We start from the raw sequence: 24,944 nt of genomic DNA on the forward strand, positions 1-24,944 counted from the left end.
TGAACGAGGCGAGTGTGTTTAATTGGACATGCTACTGTTCCTCTTCGCAAATTTTCCGCTCAGTGTTTGATGTTTCACTGCTCCTGAGGGAAACTCATTCAAGAAAATATAACCCGTAATAGCCCGCCCACAGTTCACAACAGGGGGGGTTGTCATGGAGACTGCAGTGAAAACTTGTTTTCCATTTTCCATCAGTGCCTCTGTTTCCTATCTGGCTTTCCTTCCCTTGTTTTTATTTTATCCCCCCATTCCCCAACAATGTGATGATGTCCAGTTCTCTTGTTCACTTTGTAATACCAGTGATGTCCATGTTGGGTAGCAGGTCTGTTCTACAGGAAAAGCAGATAAATCCATGTCAAATTCAAATACTAAAATGCAAATAACTATATAATTATGCATTGTAAATTATATAGTTATTAAATCCTACATTATGGGGACAAAATGCCCACAATATCTGAAATCCTTGTCCTTGTGGGGACATGTTTTGGTCCCCATGAGGAAAACAGCTTATAAATCATACTAAGTAATGTTTTTTGAAAATGTAAAAATGCTGAACGTTTTCTGTGATGGGTAGGTTTAGGTGTAGGGTTAGTGTAAGGGGATATAATATACAGTTTGTACAGTAAAAAATCATTATGTCTATGGAAAGTCCCCATAAAACATGAAAACACAACATCTCTCTCTCTCTCTGTGTGTGTGTGTGTGTGTGTGTGTGTTAGGGGTTGTTTGTGCTCACCAAGGCTGCAGTAAAAGCAAAAGAAGTAAAAGAGTAATATTGTGAAAATTATTGCAATTTACAATAATTTATTTCTGGGATGGCAAAGGTGAATTTTCAGCATCATTACTCCAGTCTTCAGTGTCACATGATCCTTCAGAAACCATTCTAATATGCCGATTTGATGCTCAAGAAACATTTATTATCAATGTTAAAAAGGCTTGTGCTGCTTAATATTTTAGTGGTATATCATTACACTTTTTTTTGTTTGTTTTTGTTTTGATAAAAAGAACAGAAACTAGCATTTATAGCAATTTGTAACATTATAAATGCTATTACTGAGTCTTTGCTGAATAAAGATAATAATCTTTTAATATAATTTTTTTATGTATATATGTTATGTAAGGGATAATGAAGAGCGAGGCGGTTGTTATGATGGACAGAGTAAAACCCCGACGGATCAGCGGAGGGGTCTTGAATTAGCCTGAAGGGGTTGTATTCGCTATAACAACCACCTCACTCTACTTTATCCCGCTTGTTACATGGCTACCTAGCAAATAAATCAATAATTTGACACAAAATATTGATTTAAAAAGGAGTTTATTGGCCATGTCCATGGCAACGCTCTGTTTTTCATGGCATTTTCTCTGTTATACTTAGCAGTATATATAAATTTCTTGATAATAGAAATAAATATATTATTTCTTGATAACAGACCGCATTCTACATTAGAATTCAACCAAGCCATGTAATAAGTATACAAAGTAAATGTGTGTGTTTTTATATATACACATCATGTAGCCTGTATCATGTGTCTAGAATTTTGATTGAGTAATTGTACATCCCGTCCTTCGGATGAGACGTTAAACCGAGGTCCTGACTCTCTGAGGTCATTAAAAATGCCAGGATGTCCTTCGAAAAAGAGTAGGGGTGTAACACTGGCACCCTGGCAAAATGTGCCCCTTGGCCTCTGTCCATTATGGCCTCATTGGTGGTGGTTGAGGAGATTCCCCAATCCATTTAAAGCGCTCTGAGTACCCAGAAAAGCGCTATATAAATATAAAGAAATATTATTATTATTATTACAGGGCTGCACTGCAAAAATTGTTTGGCTGTGACTAAACATATACAATCCCGAACCTGATCTAAATATCACGTGCCACTGATCCACCATTCAAATTTGTATTTCCATTTATTCTCTTGGTAGATGGCATCTGTCAAATCGACTTATAGGTATTGTATTTTGTATGTTGCTATGCTGAAAGGCCATTAGCCACACACACACATACTGTGATGCTCTACTTTGTGACAACCACATCCTTGGTTCCATCAACCAATTTAGATAATCTCCCCCCCCCCCCCTCTCTCTCTCTCTCTCTCTCTCTCTCCATAGGAGCACTTCATGGAGGTCATGAGGCATCAGGAGTTTCTGCTCTTGCCTGCAGGTGAGGTAGAGAAGCTATTAGCTTCTGATGACATGAATGTTCGAGAAGAGGAAACCGTGGTAACAGCCCTGCTCAGCTGGGTCCGCCATGATGCGCCCACCCGTCAATCACAGCTTCCTGTTCTTCTCTCTCACATCCGTTTACCCCTGCTTAAACCACAGGTTAGTCAACCATCCATCCACCCATCCACCCATCCATCCATCCATCCATCCATCCATCCATCCATCCGTCAGTCTTTTATTCTGCTGTGCCTTGTTCAGTCAGCTTGATCTGTATACCCATGAAGCCAAATCAGAAAACAATTTTTCGGGATTTATTAATTTATCAGATAATCAGTTAATTGAGTGATCAGTCAGTAAGTCGGTCAGTCACAGTGATTAATGCTCACATGCTTCTTGACGTTTTGCAGTAGAATGCTAAACAGCCTTTTAGCTTTGTCAAAGTCACTTTTTTTGGCAAGTCGGCCCACTTTGAGACCATCATCTTGGTAACACCCCACCCAAATGGCTCTCAAAAGTGATAATAAGGTTTACAAAAAATGCATAATTAATACTTTATGAAAGATAAATCATGTTATTAAAGAGCCTACAAACATTAAAAACACATTAACTGATGTTTGAATGGTTTCTACTTTATCAGTGAGCTTTACAAATTACTTTATTGCTTTTAAGTAACTTTAATAAAGTGCTGTGCGTTGTGCATAAGTGTTGTTCATTGTTAGTTCATGGTAAATAATGCTTTAAGTAGCATGCACCTTAAATGTTAAGAAATCTAAAAATGGAAAAGAACATAAACCAATATTAATTCATGTTGTAAAGACAGAGGTGTTGTTCATTGTTAGTTCATGCACTAATGCACTAACAAATGTGAACAATTTAAGCATTTAATGTAAAGATGCATTAGTCTATGCACAAGTTAAAATTAATAAAGATTAACTACTGCTGTATACAGGTGTTGTTCATGGTTAGTTCATGTTAACTAATGCATAAACTAATATTAAAGGAATAGTTTATCCAAAAATGAAAATTCTGTCATTAATTACATAAACAAGAACCAATGTGGTTCATTCTCGTGTGTTACGCAGCACGTTTGAGTTTCCACAAGAACCAATAAGGTTTATTCGTGTTTCACAGCAAGAGATGCAATAGTATATGTACAAGGTAACATTAATAAAGACTAAAAAATGCTGAACAGAGCTGTTCAGTTTTAGTTCATGTTAACTAATGCATTAATTAATGTTAACTAAAACAACCTCATTGTAAAGTGTTACCAATAATTCAGATCACTCCAATTCCTGTAATGGAACCCAGAACATAGTTGCATTCTGACTCATTTTATGTGTTAATGCGTAAAATTGAGCTCTTGTGGCTAGAAGACTTTACATTTATGCGTTTGCATAGAGCATTGCTATTTGGTCCTTATAGTATCTCTGGTCTTTATGTGTGTGTGAAGGTCAGTGCTGTTCTGCTAGTTCTGCTATGAGGCTGTGTACTCAATGATGGGATGCTTTTGGAGCCTGGAGAGTGTGATAAGGAGGATGTTGTTGTGTCTTTTTTTCTCTTATCTCATTCTTCATTTCTTACACACGTACACACACTCCACAGAAATGTTTTTGTTGTTGTTGTTGTTGCCTTCTACATCTTAAAATTGTATCGGTTTTAAACAGGTCCTTTTTAAATGTTGCAGTACAGGGCTGTGTGGCAAAAATTATAATTGTTGATTATTTACCTTGATATTATAATCATGATTATTCATTGTGATTTATATAATTGAAATACTTTTTGTATTTGTGTTATGTTGTATAGATCATTGTTTTATTTAGCATGCCTTCTTTATGCTATATATCTCAAAGCTGAGAACTGTGTTCCTGAATTACTTAATTGCTTTTTATATATTGCTGTAAATCAATAAAATTGTTAACCGCTCAACTTTAACTTAATTTACTGCACAACAATGTTATTCATATTTTGCCTTATTTACACTGTGATTATATTAGGAGAGTTTCAGTTTTGTCACATTGCTCTCTGGCATTGCATATTTTATTGTGTATGTTTTAAATGAAACTACATGTAAGGAACCTAGCTATATGAAATATTAATAATCAATAATAACTTATGATTAATTATGAATATTTGGGTCAGTTAATTGGATTAACTTGACATGGCTAAATTAATATTACAAACAATTAATCAGTTCGTCCAACGAACTCTTTTGATTATTAATTTATTCTAAGAAAAGGGTATCTTCCCTGGCCACAGAAGAATAATTATTTCTTACTATGTACAGCGTTTTGAGCCTGTAGCAAGAACAAAAACCGTAAAGGGACTTCGTATTGCAAGCAAATCAGAACCAAATACATAAAGTGCACAAGTTTTATTAACTAAATCATAAACATAAATAAACTAAACACACATAATTACAGAAATAGGTAATTGGAAACCGGAAAAAGGGACCTTGAGAAGAACCATCAGAATTTCATTTTCACATTTCATTGAATTGAATACTTGCATTTGTAGTGGGAACAATTCTTAAAGGTGTTGAAAATTGAAGTCGTTGATGGTTCCAGCAGTGTCAAGTGGAAGTCGGTTGAGAGTTCTCTTTCTCCAGGAATGCATGGCTGGTTTGTTCAAGGCCTGAGGCCCTGTTGAGGCCACGCCGAGCACGCAGGAGAAGTGAGGAAGTCGGAAGAGTGGGTGATTGGAGTCGTTGTTGGTTGGAGTCTTTGTTCCAAAACTCCTGAGATTGTCCTTGGTTCTTTGTGAGAGAGTCTTCTCTCTCCTGCCTAAGCCCATATCTGGTTGGATTGAGGCCTGCTGGGCCCTGGGGCCCCCGTGGAGGGGGAGGGGGTTCCCCAGAATCACCAGAACAGTGTTGCGGCTGGATGAAAGAACTAAGAGAGGGCAGTCACATGTGGACTGTCTCTAATAAAGGCTGGAAAGGATCCACCCCCAAGGGTTGCACTCGACCAATAAGAACGGTGACATGTCTGAGAGGGAAAATGGCTCTTAGTTGATTTACGAGTCTTTGTCCGAAGTGTGGTTATACCTTCATTAATGCTCAGATAGCTATAACACATCCACACTGCATTCTAGAAGAAGGTGATGTAGATCAATGTGTGAGTCATTAAATGAGGATTAATTAGGTAGGAGGCATGATACAGGTGAGGTTACATTGATCGTTAGTTGGTGGTATATCAGGGTACATACCATACATAATAGTTACACAGTCCCATAATAGACACAATAGTCATCACAGTTTTATGCATGTTCATTTATAGATCAGTTAGTCTATGATTAATGCAGCAAAGTCTGTTTTAAAGAGGGTTTCTGTGTTCCCATTGTATCTCTCAAAATCTCCTTATCATGCCCTGTAACATGACACTGTTTCTGCCCTTGTGTTTGTTCATTTGGGCTGTTAGTTTTGGAGTTTCATAAACCTTTGTATATAATGAATAATTAGTGTGTGTCTGAGTGGTCCATACCCTACATACAAATGCTCTAGTGAATCCAAATAATTAGCAAATAAATGGTTTTTGCTTTGGCTGTGAAGCTATTAGAAGTAAAGCATAAATTACAAGTACAACTACATGGCATAGCATTTTCAACACAAAGGTCATGTGTTCAATTCCCAGGGGATGCATGAACTGATAAAAATATATACCTTGAATGCAAGTAGCTTTAGATAAAAGCTTCTGCCAAATGCATAAATGTAAAATAAAACAAACAAATATGAGTTAGATCACTTACAACCCGTGCATTAGCATTGGTTGTCATTAAAAACACATTATACTGTAAATAGATATTTTGAAGCCAAAGAAGTAGACAATTTTCACAATTTGTTATCTTGGTTTTATATGTGATTGTGCAGTCCTACTGCAGTGTTTTAATGTTATTGTCAAGTATTCAGTCTGTGGCCTCAGAACATGATATTTAAATGGATATACAGTTTAATTGACTTTGCCTTCTTTCTCGTCAAGACTCAAAGCTTTGCACTTTTTTCCTCTTAATTGCTTGATGAATTCCACTGAACTCCCTCTTCTCGCCTTTTCTCTCCTTCTACCTTTCTATTTCTCTCTTCCCCCCTTTTTTCTAAGGTGAAAAAAAGAGAAATATTTAAATAATTCCAGATGAGCGTTCTCCCACTCGTGGCTGGCTGAGCAGAGTTCGTTCAGTTCCATCTAAATGTAAATTGCAGGTTGTTCTATGCTTCCCAGTAAAGAAAAAAGGCCTTTCTAAGCCACCATCCAGACATCCTAACTCAAGAACATTAATTTCTCTTCCACATGTATCGTCAGTATTCACTTTCAGTAGAGATGATCGATTTTGTTCCATGACAGATTGTGATTGTTCACTGTATGTGACATGGGCACTTTTATGAAAGAGGTGGCAATGATTAGCTTTTGTTTTTAGCACAAAGAGGAGAAGAGAAAGGGTGGAGTGGAGATAAATGGATAGTGGGAGGGAGGTGAAAGCAGAGACTGAGCAGGTGGAGGTGGTGTTGAATGGGTGGGATATTGAAGCTCTAACAAGAAAACTCTGAGCGCAGTGATGGATGTGATTATGGATTCAGTGAGATGGTACTGACTGATGGTGTATGCGCATACTGTATGCATGCGAATGTTTGTGCAAATTTGTATGTGAATATGTTGTTAAATATCACTGGCATATACATGTATTATATGCCAGTGATAGTTTAGTGCACGCACGCACGCACGCACGCACACACACAGACACACACACACACACACATATACGTACAAAATAATATATATATATATATATATATATATATATATATTTATTTATATATATATATATATATATATTAATATTTTCAGTTTTCAATTCGTGCTATAACTAGTGAAGAGGAAGAGATGATCTGTTTATGTGTGTGAGCTGGCTACAGCGATCCATCACGCCACCTTAAAGAGCATCAAAACAATACTATTATATTATGATATACTTTATTTGTTTATATCAAAAGTAACAAAGCCAAAAGCTTTTTGTGACATTTTTGTATGGTATGCACGCTACAATATTTTTGTTTATGCATCAACTGAGAACAGCATAGACTTAAAAGATCTCAGTTTATCAAAATAAAGAGATCAATTAAAATCTTGAAATGAATATTGTCAACTCAGCCCTAGCATCAACACAGCTGACATGTTTGCCTGTTGTAGCTTATCCACATTTTGTGCACAGACAATGACACTGTCAAAACACACCATCAGAGAAGCGCTACTGTTTCAGTCAAGGATTTCAGGCCTCCAGAACCATTTCAGCCTCAACTGAAAATTCTGTGTTTTTGTTTGCCAAAAATTTGGTGCATCACTAAGAATAATTGTCTGACCTGCTCGATTGTAATCAAAAACATATAAATGTCTTCTTAAGAAATTGTCTCTGTGTGATGACACATACAGTACGTAAAAAAAGGTTTTGTTCCATACATTTTTATATCTACTGTACATTTGGCTGACACTCTTATTCAAAACAACTTATGTTAAATAATTATAAAGATTTTCCCAGTTCTCTTGCCCTTAGCATGTGTGGTGAGAAGCTAAGTTTGGACCCAGGGTATGTTGTACTTAATATAGTGTCTCTATAGGGCCATATCACTACAGCAAAATTCATTAAGCCAATTATTATTTCTGTGACTATCCAAGACGCTCCTTTAATTAAAACCTTCTCTATTCACTAGCCAAGCTGAGAGTAGATAAACAGGGCAGATGAGAGGATGAATGTGATGAACGAATACTCGTTAACGGCCACGAGAGGTGTCATTTGCAAAGGATTAAGATAAAAAGAGAGACACAAGAGGAAAAAGAATAAAGCATGTCCTGTGTGATGTTTATGTATGAGCCGGATAATGATTTAGAGTTTCTTAGAACTTGCAGCAGGAAACAGGTTTTGTGTGTGTGTGTCTGTGTGTGTGTGTGTGTGTGTGTGTGTGTGTGTGTGTGTGTCTGTGTGTGTGTGTGTGTGTGTGTGTGTGTGTGTGTGTGTGTGTGTGTGTGTGTTTGTTTTAGCTTCTTAAAAGCTTGTTTGTTCAGGAGTTGTTGCCTACATAATATTATCTGAACTCTGTTAGAGACCCAAAGGGACACTAACTCTGTCTCTCACTGGGATTCCCTCTTTTTAAAAAAAGGAATGTAGGTTGGACCTTTTGTCAGAAGTTTCATCAGAAGCTTGTTTTCTCTCTTCATTCTGTCCCCAGAGTCCTCCCCTCAAGGTCTGAGAAGCTGGGAAGGATTCACTACTGTCAGGTTATCAAAGTGTATCTTTAAGTGGGTGAGGGTAAGGGTTCAATTTGGAACCTATTCTGTAGCTCTTTGTGGCTATGGTGTTTAAAGATAAATTGTCAGAAATGTGTTGTATTATAGGTAATCAGAAAAAAATGTATTTACATTTTCTTTTGATCCCCCCAAACTGACCTTCTGAGAAATCAGATGGTCAGTGAACTAAGGGAGATTGGGAGACACTTGCTCATTTATAGTGACTATTGTGTTTTTGTTTTATTTCACAAAAATTTTAAACAAACTGTGGTGTCATTGATATTCATTCAGTACCATGTTATATACACTAGCATTTAAGGAGTAAAGACTGGAGCAATGAGCTTTGTGTCACGGTTATTTGGACTCACTCATCTTTGAGCCCAATTTATACTTTTGCGTCGAACTCACGGCGTAGCTACGTCGTAGGCTGTGTGTAGCGAGCGCACCCTTCGGCGTACCCTGACGTGCAAAATGAACAACGCGTCAATTCTACGGGGACGCAAGCGCTGTGATTGGTCTGCTAGAATGCCTCCCTCGGGTTTCACACGCTCCCTCTGCATGTGTAATTGCAACACGGACAACGACGCAGAAGTATAAATGAAATCCAACGCGTAGTGTATTGCGTAGAGGCTCCGGCGTAGATCCGACGCAGAAGTATAAATCAGCCTTTAGTTTCACTTTCATGGACTTTCAGTTTTTGTTGTCATCAGTCACATGTTTCTTTGTCTTTGTTTCCCGCCACTCATCTGTTCCCATGGACCCTAATCTTCCACCACAGCTTCACATCATTTAGTTTGTTATCTCTGTGTATTTAGTTCTTCTGTGTTCAGTCTTTAGTTGTCGGTTATTTGTGTGTGTGTGTGTGTGTGTGTGTGTGTGTGTTACACATGCTGTTACATTTGCTACCTTCTAGTTTAATAAAACCTTGTTTATGTTTTGTAGTCCTTTCTACCTTCTAGTTTAATAAAACGTTGTTTATGTTTTATAATCCTGTCGTCCTTCTTCATCTTCATCCTTGTGACAGAATAATTTACCAAATGGATTATGCAGCCAAATTTGCTGCGATCGCTTTTGAAACCCTATATTTTTTTATTTTCCCTGGAAACTTCTGTCTTCTTGCTGTCACCAGCCCCCTTGACCACCCTGAAGTCATTGTTTTAGTTTGGGCGAATTACCATCACCTTATAGACCTCCCAGACACCTCTGGACTAAGCTGGAGGGACGCTATCATCCGGTGTCTGGAGAGTGTCTACCCCCGGTCCAGAACACAGCCGGACCCAGAGCCTGTTTCACAACCATCGACCATGGAGGAATCCCCTGCAGACCCCCTGCAGACAGAGAGCTACTACCCGCTAGCCAGAAACCGAGCCATAACCCGAGGACAAGTGCACAGCACTGAGCCTCGCACTGAAAGAGGAGGGGTGTGAGCCCACGACATCTGTGGCCGAGGGTATATTGGTGGAAATAGAGACTGAGGACTGGCTGATGGACTTCAGCGTGGAGGTATCATCTTCCACCCTATCCCACGCCATTTCTGTTTTTTCTGGACAGTACTATGGAATATTTATTGGTTTCATTGGAACCTTCATCGCTGTATCTATACACCTGCATGAACAATATATTACTACCTTCAATAATATATGAAGACAGGGCCTTCATCTGCCTTCCGCCCTGCCTCTGCTGGCGGTTTGCAGCCCTTCACCATCTCCTGTAATGCCAAGCACTCACGTCCAGCCTCAGTTTGTCTTGCTCCGATACAGCCCGTCGACCTGTTGGCTCCACCTCCGCTGCTCCCACCTTTGGCTACACCCAGAGGTCGTGTCCGTCACTGACGGAATTTTTTAGCACTGACGGAAAAATCTGACAGCCGTCCTTCATTTTCACAGATACACCGAGGATGATCTGATTGTAACTTGTAACTGTAATTCTCACTCCTGTCCACTTGGTGGTGAGTGCACTCTTGCTGACTATCAAGAATGGGTTTTCTGAGTAACGTGACATTGTTTACAAGCTGTTTTACAGTCTATGTTATATTGACGTCTTTCTGTGTATGAGAACGATTAAATGAGAGGCATGATACGGATTTCGATAAGTTGGACTGTATCTTTCAACGTATTTTCTGATGTTCATTCATGTTTATTTCGTTCTGTAACTTACTGTAGTAAAGAGGAAGGGAGTGTCACGTTCACTTCACTTGAACTGAGGTGCTAGTGATCGCTAGCTCCACATTAAAGAGCGCCAAAACTGCATTTATTGTTTGAATTTTGATATAAAATTGACAGAAATTGAAAGCTGAAACTTTTTTTCATATCAAAAGTGGCAAAGCACAAAGCTTATTGTGATTTATTAGACAAATATTCATGATGAAACCTGAAAAGGGACCCACAGTCTCTGTTTAACTTTCTCTTCATAAATAAATGAATGCACAATCTAGCCTCTAGCTTGTCCTGTAAGTTTGTGAATAAAAATGAAAGTGTGAACAAAAACAGAGCCTATTAAATGGCTTATTATCATTAAAATATGAAAATTAAAATGACAGGCAATAATAGATTATGACAGAATTTTACGACCCTGTCTGTCAAAATGACAGACAATGCGGAAGTCTAACGCGAACTCTGGCTCCACCAGACACCCTCGGCCTTACAGCTTCACTGGGTTCCCTCATCCCACCGACTCCCCCTTGGTCAGTTGTCACACCACCTCTGCCACAGACTTGCGGACATTCCCCTACGCTCCATTCATCCACCCCTATGGCTGCAGCGGGCTCCTCCTTCTCAGTCCTCAAGCAGTCTGGCTCCTCCTCAGAGGATCATCGCATCGGCATCACCCAAGCCTCTTGAGCCAGCAATGTCGCTCTTCTCCATTGGCTCTCCGTCTGCGCCCTGAGATCCATCGGCTCAGTCACCGTTGGTCATCCCCCAGTTGATGTCAGCCTCCACGTCACCTTGGCTCCTTCCTCCCTCCACTCCGCCGTGGGTTGTCATCTCTGGGGCCTGTGCTGTTGGACGCCCTTCATTGCCGCCGGGGTCTCGTCGTCCATATTGCACCATCGCCTCATCATCTTCTGTCTTCACTGTCTAATCGCCTCGGCCACCTCCAAAGCCCCCTCCATCACCCCTACTACTACAGCGCGAGTTTGCGCCTACTGGGAGGGGGCGTTCTGTCATGGATATCTGGATTCACTCATCTTTAGTTTCACTTTCATGGACTTTCAGTTTTTTGTCATCAGTCACATGTTTCTTTGTCTTTGTTTCCCACCACTCATCTGTTCCCATGGACCCTAATCTTCCACCACAGCTGCACATCATTTAGTTTGTTACCTCTGTGTATTTAGTTCCTCTGTGTTCAGTCTTTAGTTGTCGGTTATTGTTTGCCATCTTTGCCATCACTGGAATTTTGCCATCACCGGAATAGATACAATTTGAAAATATATTTGAAAAAATATTTAAATTGTAATATTCTTTCACAGTATGACAATATTTTTGGTCAAATATATCCAACGGATATACCGTAGACACAATAAACTGGTAGAAATTTGTCAACCGGTAGATTTTGGATTATAATTTCTATCATGGTTATCATGGTTTTCTTCTTACCGCTCCCTTGCAGATGCCAAATCTCTGATGTTGTGTTCATTTCAGACAAAATAACTCTCCAAACTGTCAGTGTTGTTACTGGTGTCTTGGTCACTCCTCTTATAAATACCCTTCCTGTCTGGAAGGTTTAAACCTTTTAGCTAATCTTAGAGCTAATCTTCTCCAGCATAAATCAACATCTTGAAGTTGGCAAGCAGCTCCTTGGTCTTTATGACAGCATGACTGATGTGATTTCATATTTTAGAGAAGCAATTGAACAGCAGTGGGTTTACAGTAAACACCAAGGTGCCCTGAAGTGAGCTGAAGTTTATTTATTATGCAGGGATAAAAACAAGGAAACCAAGTAAAAAATAAATATAATACCTTTTGCAACATTAGTATAACCAATCACGTGAGTTTAGCGCAGGGCATTTGAGGCTTGAGTCTGTTTTGCCCAATCAGTGGCAGAGTGTTTGGCCTTTGATTTTGGGTTGTCATTTTTTTCACACATTTTTAATTGGTTTAGTGAATAGTATTTCATCTACTTGAAAGAACTAACAATGATTTTCTAACAAATTTGATAATAACAATGATATTAACAATGTAGAGACTACAATATATTAACTAATATTATAAAGTTTTTTTTTACTTATGACGTAAACTTTTACTGTAATTAATTATGACACCTACACTTTAGATTGCAATGAAATTTCACAATTCTTGAATCCGATTGTGATAACTAATATAAAGTTCAAACATTATTAAAGAAAATTGAACAGTCAGTTATAAAATAAAAAACAAATAAACAACTGACAAGTAATAGCACAAATAGTAATACAAATATACATACAATATAATTAAATAAACAGTGCTTTAAGGTTTTCAGTTAGGTCTTACAGTAGTATTCGGCTACATAAATAGAATAATTAAATGTAAAATGACAATGCATAGTCTTCACTGTATAAATTAAATATAGATTAATCCTTGTTAAAGCAACAAAAGTTATTCAGTCAAGAATAACTCATTCATTAGTTTTTTAATGAATACTGAGACAGACATCAGCATGTTTATTAGGCTGCTGTCACTTTAAGAACCATCTCACGGATTCAATATAACGGATATAATATAATATTAACTCCCTCCACTAAACATAAAATTTGTATTATTTATAATAGATTTTATAATTATAACTATATGTTTAATCTGTAGTTTTTGGGTCATACAGTTATTGTCTTTTCTTGATGCAGTTTTTAGCCGATATGGAGGCGAATCCACTGCTAACGGACAGTGTGGAGTGTCAGCGCCTGGTGATGGAGGCCATGAAGTATCATTTGTTGCCAGAGAGACGGCCTCTCCTCCAGAGCCCGAGAACACGTCCACGTAAGGCCACTGTAGGGGCACTTTTCGCCGTGGGTGGCATGGATGCCACAAAAGGTATTCTTTTCATTTCATTTTTATGTTGTTTCTATAGTTCTAAATTCCTTCGCCTTTTTGTTTTAAATGTTATCTAGTCCGATAACAAGGTTAACCCCTCCTCTTCATTTTTCCCCAGTTCACTGTCAGATTTTCTCCATTAGTGCAGTAGACTGCTGAGACATTTACATTTTAACAGGATATTCTTGAGTCTTTTGAATTAATGGTGCTTTAAACAGTAAGTGTTTTACAGTTAAATAGGCCAAAAGTGAGACAGAAGTTTATATTTAAATTAGTGTTGTATGGTGAAAGGTCTGGTCTGTTACACACTTATGTTTAATGAGGCTGAAGGGGATCGTCTTGGCTGAATTCATAGAGATGGTGAATCATGGTCAATAGGGTGTAACAATATATCGTGTCCCAATTTAGCAATACAAAAATGCAACAAATATGTATCGTGGATTGTTCACCCAAAATAAAAATTGCCATGTGAGAAAAAATTCAAGTTTTCTGAGTCAGTACTACTGACTCAGTGGGGGAGTGGGCGAATATGTGTGGGTCCTGATAATGCCAAATATCTTATGTTACCAGTAAAAAGTGGTAACATTATTTTAAATATTTCTAGCCAATGACAGAGTGCAAGCATTTTCGCCTAAAATAATTCTGTATTTTCAGCTTCAGAATCATGAATATTTTTATTCTGGTGTCACCATTGTTCAAGCCTATTCATTTATACCCACAATGTAATATCAAATTTAGCATTTAATCAAAAGAACATTTTTTTTTTACCTTTTATCATATGTCTTGGAGTATCGGAATAATATTGTATCGTGAGTTCAGTATTGTGATATGTATCGAATCGTGACATTCGGGTATCGTTACACCCCTAATGGTCAATAGGTGATTCACATGATTCATAGTTTGTAATGAGTGGTGTATTCACCTTATTTTGCAACGCAGAAGTAAATATGATGACGTACTACATTTTAATGTGTTAGACTACGTTTCGCTAGCCTGTAGGTAAGAAGCCATGTTGTGAGAGCACGCACAAAACACTATTAAACACTGTGATGGTTAATGTGTATCACACCGGTGTATAACACAGTGGGGGATGAAATGTAGAAGTTGCCTGACATCTTATGAGAATATTTTCATTTATTTTGTGTTGTGACTCAGAATAGACGGGTCTTCGATGCGCGTCAGAGCAGCTCGTTTAACAAATGCCATCTCTGCATTTGCTGTGAGTTTGGGTTGCTTATAACGTTCATATGGGAATGCAATGTGTGCAATTTCACCAGATTTGTAACGTAAATAATCTATAAACCTACCAACACAGGAGAATACATCAATATGTTTCTTAATATATAAACTGTTCATTCATTGCAACTTCAAAATGAAAGTTTAAAGTGTGCGTGTCCACATGTTATATTCAAGAAATTACAGTGGCTGTAACATTTCTATCGTAAAGAAGTGACCAAATATTAAAGGGATGAACTTCTGTGAGTCTGCCATCAACGATGTGGAAAGAGTAAAAAGTACATCAATTTTGGCGGTTTCTCACAAATGTGTCGCTCAAATACATACATGAGAAATACATAAACTACTGCTGCGTTTAGAACATTAATAACGTAATTTAACAGACACTGTTTCAGATGTACTGCATCGTGTCACACATTAAGCTTGTCCGTGCAAAGAACTGAAAATGGTGATTGAACGGTTAAAACAGATACACTAACTATTTGACTAAAACATAAAAATAACAAGCAACTCGCATTGCCAGCGTGTTCACACAGTACAATAATGCTTTTAACCAAAGCTGACGAGCTTCTTGCAACGTGCAGATCATAGTCTAACCCACATCCACATTCAGTTCTTTGACGTGAATTATGGTCAAAACAAATATCTTGCAGGTATTTTTTACGCTTGAACCAGCTATTATATCACACCCTAACTGCGCAAAGGACACCAGTCTGTCTGTAGTCCATATTAACAGACAGCTAGCCAGTCAAAACTACACAGTCGAAGCAAAACTACGGGTTCACAATACAACTACGATAAGCGGAAGTGTCTTACCGGAAATCTAACACATTATTGCTGCTTCCGAAATCGCATACTCTCCTGAGTAGATACTTATTTTGAATTTGAGTAATTACTTCAGGGCTACTAAAAAAGTATGTTTTATATAGTATAATATGCACACCAGAGTATCGCTGGAAGTAGAAGGTCATCCAGGTACTTTTTAACCTACTCTTTTATCAGTACTGTGAATTTGGACATACTGCTTTTGTCACATACTGTTTTTCGTCTACCATATAGTAGGGAAGTATGCGATTTCGGACGCAGCATATATTTCAAAAATGGTGGTGCCCGCTCTTGCATGAAAAATAAGGTGGATAGAGTGCCACAGTGATCTCATTGGATTCTCCATTGGGATTTCATAATATTTTTCAATAAAGAGTTCCAAGGCACGAACCAAATCACCTAGCTCTGAGATTACAAACTTGGATTTGAAGCAAAAACGTATTTTAAAATCAGAAGAATATGAAGTCCATTGGAACTTCGCAGCCCAAGAAGCACTGCAAATTACATAATCATATAATGTAAAACACTTTGCCAGGAATTTGGCTATTACTCATATATATTTTTAAATTATGTTGATGTATCACTGACTTATTGCTTCTATGGACCACAATGATATATTATATATTATAATATATTAACCTTGTTATGGTAAAAAAAAAAAAAAAAAAAATTCTTTATGGAGAAAACGAAAGGGAGTTTTTCCTCTCTATTGGCCTATAAAGCCAATTACCTGTAGGGTAGACTGAGTACAGTTGAGACACTTTTTGCGTTTTGATTTTTCACACAAAAATAGATACTGAAAAGAAGTGAATTTCTACATGACATGCCACATGACATTTCATTAGCTTGTAGACTAAGATATTATCAATCAATAATACACACGAGTAGTTTATATTTTCCACAATTAGCTCATAAAAATAAGGTGCTTTTTGTCTCAACTTTTTCTCAACTGTACCCATATGTAATACATTTGAGACAGTACCATGGTACAGTTGAGACACCCATTTTTAATAATGTAAAGGTAGCTAAATGTTCATTGTTGCAAATATAATAAATAAAGACAAATAAAGAAAAAAAAAAACAATTGGGCAACATGTTTATTTATTCATCAATTAAAATGTATTCATTTTATTTAAATTAGCACTGGTTAAAATATATAAAACAGGAACAATATATTTAATATATTTATTAATAATACACATTTAAATTGCAAATGTTATTTTCATTTGCGTCCTATGCTGGCTAATTACGACGTCTAACCTGTTATCATAACACTGAACAACTAAACAGTGTTTTTCCTAACTCTGTCGGGGGTACAGTTGATACATGTGTGTCAATGTTGCCATTGAAACACATAAATTCGAGTCATGAACTCTTCGAGTATAACGTCACGGGTTTCCATCTCTTCCAAATTACAGTAGTTATGGTGTGAGCGCAGCATAAGCTTGTTGTTTTGGTTCAGGAGGAACTGTAACGGTGGGTTCTTTTTCGGCTGCAGTGACGCGGAGGTATGAAAATAGATACGTTGACAGGCAGGTAGGAGATCGAATGCAATAATTGGACAAACATTTTATGGTCTTACACCTTCCACAGATGATATTTATATATACATAAATACATTTAGACCACTTAACTTAGTGATTGCTATCAGGATGTGAAGAGACCTTCAACCAGCATAACAAAAACCCTACCCTGCCTTTAATACATTTATTTTATATCTTACTTATAAGCATAAACCTCACAAAAATGTATTGTGTAATTTTTTTCTTTAATTTCAGACTTTTTTCCAGATTTCTTCTTATCTGTAACAATCAAGACTTTAAAGAGCTTAATTTGTTCTCTATATCAATAGGGAAGGTATCTGAATTATTGTATATGTCTGGGAATTCTGATGGGCCCTGCTGATGTACAGATGTCTTCATAAATGATTGTAATTGTTTTTAAAGGGGCCACTAGTATTGAGCAGTACTGTTTGCGGAGGGACACATGGCGGCAGGTGGCTGTTATGAGTGGAAGAAGGCTGCAGTTCGGCGTGGCGGTTCTCGACGACCGCCTGTATGTGGTAGGAGGACGAGATGGCCTCAAGACTCTCAACACGGTGGAATGTTACAACCCCCGAAGCAAGAGCTGGAGCGTCATGCCCCCCATGTCAACGCATAGACACGGCCTAGGTGAGGAATAACATTTGCATTTTAGTGTCGACATTGTAGTTTTCATTGTCATTCACTTGAATTATGTTTCTTGATTGCTTGACAATATTTTTGGCCCTATAAAATCCTCTTTTTTAAACCAAATTTACTGTTCTTTGTTAATAATTATTACAATTTTAACAATAATAGTCTACTATGAAATGTTTTACTTTTTCAGAAATTCTGTCCATTTAAATTTTTCTGGATCCTGTGTTTTATGATATAATAAAAATGTTTTATCAAAAATGATGGTAATCAAATGAATGCCTAAAATTTTAACAATTTAATTAATATTTATAAATTTGTATAAATCTTTGAAATACCTGTATAATCTACTGAAATTTGAACAATACCTTGTTCAGAGTTTCTCTATTTCAATTAAAATGTGGATGAACAATTTTGATATTGTGTGTGATTCCTAAAAGGTATTGTTTTAATAAACTGTAACTATTTTGTTGTTGTTATAATTAGTACTTTCTACTGTATAATAGTGAGATATTTCTGTCATAATTTCTTCAAGTTAAACTGAACTTTTTGTTCAGTTTGTAGTGAAGACTTTTGAGTTTTAATGTGTATTTGACAATAGTTTTATCAAATGAAATTGTAAAATGCTGGTGAAATGACTCCCACAGCATCTCTGGTGATGAATTTTGTGTGTTCATGTCCTCATATAGTGACGCTGAAAACACCACAAATGCCACACATTCACTGTGCGGATTATTCACACAAAGACGCGCAGAACATGGAGACTAGCCAGTCTTTTTGTGCTTTTCTATTCACAGACTCTAGTCCATATCACAATTTGAAGTCTATAGCCCTACTTTATACCATAAATTCTATCCATCCATGTTTTCCGCATTGTAGAAATCATTGGACCCCACATGATATTTTCAAGCATAGCCTACTGCACTTGAATTTTGTCTTAAAAGTCACATGAAATCTTATACGATCTGTGATCATGTGTTTGTAGGTGTTGCTGTGTTAGAAGGCCCCATGTATGCAGTAGGAGGTCATGATGGTTGGAGTTATCTAAGCACGGTGGAACGGTGGGACCCTCAAGCTCGCCAATGGAGCTTTGTTGCATCCATGGCGACACCTCGAAGCACTGTGGGAGTTGCAGTTTTAAACAACAAGTAAGCATAGAAAGCCAAAATTTGTGTTTCTAATTGAACAGACTCCATGAATGCCTTTAAAATGTTGTCTGTCTGTTTAATCTATGATTCTCATTCTCTGTCTCTCTTTTTAAGGCTGTATGCTGTGGGTGGCCGGGATGGAAGTTCATGTCTGAAATCAGTGGAGTGTTTCGATCCTCACACCAACAAATGGAGTAGCTGCGCGCCCATGTCTAAACGCAGAGGTGGTGTTGGCGTAGCGACGTGGAATGGCTTTCTGTATGCGATTGGTGGACATGATGCCCCAGCATCAAGCTTAGCATCTCGACTGTCAGACTGTGTTGAAAGGTAAAAAGGGCCGAAATCAAAGGGACAGAAACGGGGGTCAATGTTCTTATAAACCGGCTGTTGTCAACAAAAGAGAAGCTTTAAAGGTACAATATGTAAGAATTTTGTATCAAAATATCCAAAAACCACTTGCACAGTGTTATATTTCTTTCAATTGTGTACTTTCATTATCCTAAATGTTTCCAAGAATTTGTAAATTCAGAGAAATTCACAATTTTAAATAGTGCCAGTCACTTGTAGCCTGTCAATGACTTAATATCCGAGTTATCCCTGGTTTCCGCTTGTACTGCCATAGTAACCATGGCGACAGATGTGGACAACTGCGTTACGTCTAGTGGCACGCTCACGTTGTTGTTGTTTCGTTCAAACATAATGGACCATGGCAAGCAGACCTTGGGACAAAAGGAGAAATAAAACGAGGATCAATATCAGCGTGACGTTTTCGAGATCCCGAGAGCTCCACGTCCGTGATTAACTTGGACTTGACAGAGCTCTTGCATGTACTGTATTAGACAGGTGAGCAAATGTACATAAAACATATCAATGTTATATAGGTCAACATGATGAAATGTTAGAATATGATCAGTATGTTATTCTAATGTTGATCTAGCTTACTGCTAGTTTTGTAACTTTCAACACACTCAAAAGCTGTTTAGTATGATAGTCCAAGTGAAACATTAGACCAAGTGAAACAGCGCTGTGTTATCTCACAAGTTTAATTCGTCTAATAAACTGACCTTTGTGAGTAGTAATTCTGCACTTCCGGGTAGTTCGCTAGAATTAAATGTCCTCATTCCTTTATATCCGCGGGACTTGCATGTGGCGCTGATATCGGTCTCTTATTAGCAATCGCGACCTGCTTCATACCACAGTCATGTTAAAAATCATGAATGTTTTCACTCCAAAATTTTTTTTAGATCGATCAGCATGACAGCAAGTCCCATCATTCCGCTTATCACTGCATTATCAACCTACGCCTTTGTTATTGTAAGGGGTTAGCGACCCCTAGTGGCAACAAAAAAAATACAAATATTAGCTTTAAAGGCTCATAAAAGCATAATGATGTAACGTTATAGATATTAATAAAATATATTATAAGCCATAGATAATAATATTGTAATTTTACAAGTGTACTTTAAGATATTTTCATATATTAAATTTGTTCTTAAATGCAATTTACAGTGAAATGTTACTATAATAATTTATATAACATAATACTAATATAGTCATATTGATAAATTACAAGCATTTATCTTATAGTGAAATATTACAATGGTAATATTATTTATTATTTTGTTTATTAGTTTTTAGTTATAATACTAATAATAATATATAAAAAATATATTTCTAAATTTTAGACCTTTTAGAGTTGAGAAACTCTGCTGTAGTCTTAACTCAATATTTATGATTTTCGCAGACCTCCAAAGAAAGACAAGAAGTTTCTCATTCTTGTGTAGGTGGCAAATACCAGTATGTCACTACAAATAGTCATATGCTATGGTTAGGTCTCAAAGCCCAAGGTGAAGATAAAGAAGACAATATAGCAATCCCAGAACAATCCCAGTGTTTACATCAAAGTGCTACAGATGAGTCCCTAAAGAGAAACTGACTTAATGAGCACAGTGCAAACTTAGGGTAGTGCAGGTTAGTGAAGGGTATGAGATTTTTCCTTTGTAATTGTTTTATAGTTGAAAGTCAGGGAATGTGCAAACTCTGATAAAGTATTCTGAAATTCATTGCCACATGATCTCTGTAGAGTTCTTTTTTTGTGTGTATCATTTTGAGAGCATTAAAATGTCCTTAAAGTGTCATGAAAACAACCATTTTAGCACAGCATCATTCTCACTGTTTTTAACTACAAATAAAGCATCTAACAAAGCATTAGGACATACCTTCTAATGAATAATATGGAGATGTACTGTACCATTGGCTTAGATATGAACAAATCTTATGTTGCCTGGGTCCTACTTTTGAGTTTGGATGTCATAATTACACCGTCAAAATCGATGCCTAGAGTACTCAAACATTGTAAATGCAAACTCAAATGTACTTGACGCGTGAGAACCTTGAGTAAATTTGGTAAACGGAAGCTCAGATGTGCTGCCGTGACACGTGAGAATGAACCTCATTGGTTCTCGCAGAAATCACTCAGATTTCGTTAAAAATATCTTAATTTGTGTTCCAAAGTTGAAAGTGTTATGGGTTTGGAATAACTGAGAGTAAATGATGACAGAATTTTTTTTTGTTGTGTGAACTATCCTTTTATTACAGAAAGTATTAAATGCTATCCTACGTAAGAGATGGAAGATCATGCACTATTTATTATTATTGTATTGTTTTTATAGAGTTTTTATTAGCATCAGACTAGTCTTTGACACATTCTAGTAATTGATAATGTTGCTTAAGTTGCACTTCTGAAATGTGCCAGTGTGGCAACTTCATGATGAGTCAACCCGTGTGGGAAGTGCCAATTATTCCTTCATCCCACTGTCTGAGCACCACGTGACACGGGAGCTTGGGTATTAATGAAAAATTGAGAGAATCCATTTGAACAGGAGCATAGGTAAAATCCTACTTGTGATTTATGCATGATCTTGTGAAGAAAGGCTTGTTTTATCCTAGTGAGTTTCCAAATAAATGAACAGATAAAAGCTCTTTTCCAGGAGAAGGAACACCATGCTCCACAACATTTAGATTTTATGAGCTGCTTTTTATGTCCTTTTTAGCCTTTTTATGTACATTTTTCTAGGTGGTTAGTGGCCTCTGAGCGTGATTTCCTCTTGGCCATGTCTTGGAAACACTATGTTGACTAAGAATGTATTTGGTGTTTAGTGTGACTGACTCGTGCTCATCATCTTCTCTCATCTGTCTGTCTCTCTGCCCCTGTTGCATCTTTGTTTAAAAGAGCTGTCTGTCTGCTGAACACTTCTTGCACCCTGACTGCTCTCAGTCTCTGTCAGTCAAAGTTTGCTCGACGGGACTTCTTACAGAAAGGAGACTGAACAGATTTTATTCCTTCCTGCATATCTTTCTCGCCTGTTTATCTGCACAGTTTTTCTCATTACAGATTTCTTATGTTTTTGAAAGAAGTCTCTAATGCTCACCAAGGCTGTATTTATTTAGTCAAATACAGTAATAACAGTACAATATGGTAGTAACAGTGCAATTGTGAAATATTAATACTATTTAAAATAAATTTATTTATTTTAATATATTTTAAAATGTAATTTATTCCTGTTTTGGCAAAGCTGAATTTTCACATGACCCTTCAAAAATGATTTCTATGCTGATTGGTGCTCAATATGCCTAATTTTTTTGTGGAAACCGTGATGCTTGTTTTCCCGGATTCTTTGATGAATAGAAAGTTCAAAATAACACCATTTATTTGAAAAAATAATTTGGTAATATGTTTTTACACGATGTGGTGATTAATTAATCTAATCACACATCAAATTTGGCTCTGAAATTACCCCCCCAAATATAATTTAAAGTCATTATTGTGTTAAATGAAAAAAGCATAAAAAAATATTACAAAAAGTAGCTTTAGAATTTTTTTTGATTCAACATCATGAACGAATTATTACTCATAAACTTTTAGTTTCAACAGCCATTCTATTGGCTATCACGCAGTGAGTTATTGCCCTGCTTCATGTTCGTCGCCAATCAACTATGAAATGTAAAATGAACTACGTAGATTTGGGGCGGGGCAGGTGTGTTAATAATTTTAACTGAATTTTACTGAATAAATGTAATAATTAAATTTTTAAAAAATACTGAACGCAAATTTTGAATGGTAGTATATCCTTCTTAGAAAAAATTATTAAATATTTATCAAATCACGCCATATACTGCATGTTGTGTGGTTCTTTCTTGTGGACTTTGGACTTTTGCTAGATGAACTCTTATATTGTATTCAATAGAATTCTGTGATGGAAATGACAGAAATAAAAATTTTTGGTAAAATTTTTTTTTTTTTTAAATAAAATGGCAATTTTTTTCTTATTTCTTAACTAGCATTTTATGTATCCTAAATCCAATTAAAAATATCTTCACATATTATTAATAATGTGAAAACATTACAGACTGTACGTAAATGATGCACGATAAAAATATTACCAAATTGATTGTTTTTTTCTTCACGAATCACATTTCTCTTGCTTCGTTTCAAGCACTTTTCACCAACGCTCCTAAACGAGAACAACTTTTTATCATTTATTTTGAAGCGTGTTGTAAGTAATACGTATTGTGATTTATTCATATTGTAATATGGTTTATTTGTTTTAATATGGTAATGTGTTTGGATATGTCTGAAAAAAGTCTGTTATGTGTGTTTTAAGCCCTATTGTAATTGCCCCTTGCAGGATTAAAAATTGGTAAACTAAAGAACCTTTGATACTTAATTGGGTCAAATTAATTGGCTACGATTTATTTGTTATATTTAAATATAAGATTTGAAATATTAATGTATTTGTGTGCAAGTCTGATATGGGTACTTTATTGATGACTATATTGTTGACAGAAAAGAGACAAAAGGAAATTATATGACATGAGCTCCATAACTCCATAACCTGATGGAGTTTTGTTTCCTTGCCACTGTCGCCTTTTTCCACTTTTGTTGCTATTAGCTTGGCTTGCTTAGTCGGGGACATAAAATTTAACATTTAATTTGATATTCAACAATAATATTGATCTGCCTGCACTGACTCTATTATACAAGAACTGAACTGAGCTGGACGATGAAATCACGGTTTACTCCAGAGTGGCTATACAAATATATAAATGAACTAAATTAATAACTTTTTTAAAACAAAAATAAAACATCACTTAACCTACCTAAGCTGGACTGTGATGCTATTTTCCTCTTGAAACAAACTTGTTTGCATTATTTTCCTGTTATCTCTGTAAAGCTGCTTTGAAACAATCTGTAGGCCTATTGTAAAAAGCACTATATAAATAAACGTGACTTGACTTGACATGAGGTAAACTATAGAGATGGCAAGGTCTAGCGAAATATAAATCTAGAGAATATATTTATAAATTAACATGGCTGATTTTTCCTGTCTATATAATTACTATTTTACGACTTCTTTCAGGTACGACCCGAAGACGGACATGTGGACAGCAGTAGCTCCCATGAGCCTCAGCAGGGACGCTGTTGGCGTGTGTCTTCTTGGGGACCGTCTTTATGCTGTCGGTGGTTATGATGGGCAGATGTACCTGAACACAGTGGAAGCCTACGATCCTCAAACCAATGAGTGGACACAGGTAAACACTTTGTGTTTGTCCATCTGCCTGACTTTCTTCTAATATCTTCACATTTACATTATTCATCCGTTTTCTGCTCCCTTCATGTTGCACGTACAAGTAACAGCTCCGTTTTCTTTTACGGTTTGATTCTGCCTCGTTCCTCCTGCGGCTGTTTGTTTACAGTGCTGTTTGTTCATTATGTAAATGCAGGGCCTCCATCATTTTGACAGAAGCACAGCTCTTCTCTGCATCACAGCGTCTGTTATTACCTTGTGCTATAGCAACCGCCTGATTTCTCCTGGGCTTCATTTCTCATTATGTTTCTAGGCGACATTTCCTTCGCCCACATGCCGAGAGTTCATATTGTTTCGTTTGTAAAAAAACAAGCCTCGGGATGTGTGTGGGTGACGACGATGTATGTTTACATATAAGTGTAGGTGAGCGGGAGAGGGAGCAAAAAAAGCAGTGTGTGTTGACAGAGAGAACATCAATCCTATAAAAGCACCGCCGAAGAGACCTCTTGTGAAGTCGAATCCATTTTCTCTAA

The 24,944-nt window shown here is 36.9% G+C and overlaps 1 protein-coding gene across 2 annotated transcripts in view; it reads left to right on the forward strand.

Annotated features, from left to right (window-relative positions):
* The window catches only part of klhl5 (kelch-like family member 5), an 86,053-nt gene that overhangs the window by 56,660 nt on the left and 4,449 nt on the right, over positions 1-24,944 (forward strand). For both annotated transcript variants that reach the window (XM_077205000.1, XM_077204999.1), the window contains exons 5-10: positions 2,109-2,321; positions 13,254-13,440; positions 17,448-17,672; positions 18,661-18,823; positions 18,938-19,150; positions 24,244-24,415. In XM_077205000.1, the coding sequence (XP_077061115.1) occupies positions 2,109-2,321; positions 13,254-13,440; positions 17,448-17,672; positions 18,661-18,823; positions 18,938-19,150; positions 24,244-24,415 (1,173 nt within the window). The remainder of the gene's footprint in view (positions 1-2,108; positions 2,322-13,253; positions 13,441-17,447; positions 17,673-18,660; positions 18,824-18,937; positions 19,151-24,243; positions 24,416-24,944) is intronic.

This window comes from Siphateles boraxobius, unplaced genomic scaffold (genome assembly GCF_051911475.1).
Source record: "Siphateles boraxobius isolate OS27281-9 unplaced genomic scaffold, OSU_SipBor_1 53, whole genome shotgun sequence".
In the NCBI taxonomy this organism is placed as follows: Eukaryota; Metazoa; Chordata; class Actinopteri; order Cypriniformes; family Leuciscidae; genus Siphateles; species Siphateles boraxobius.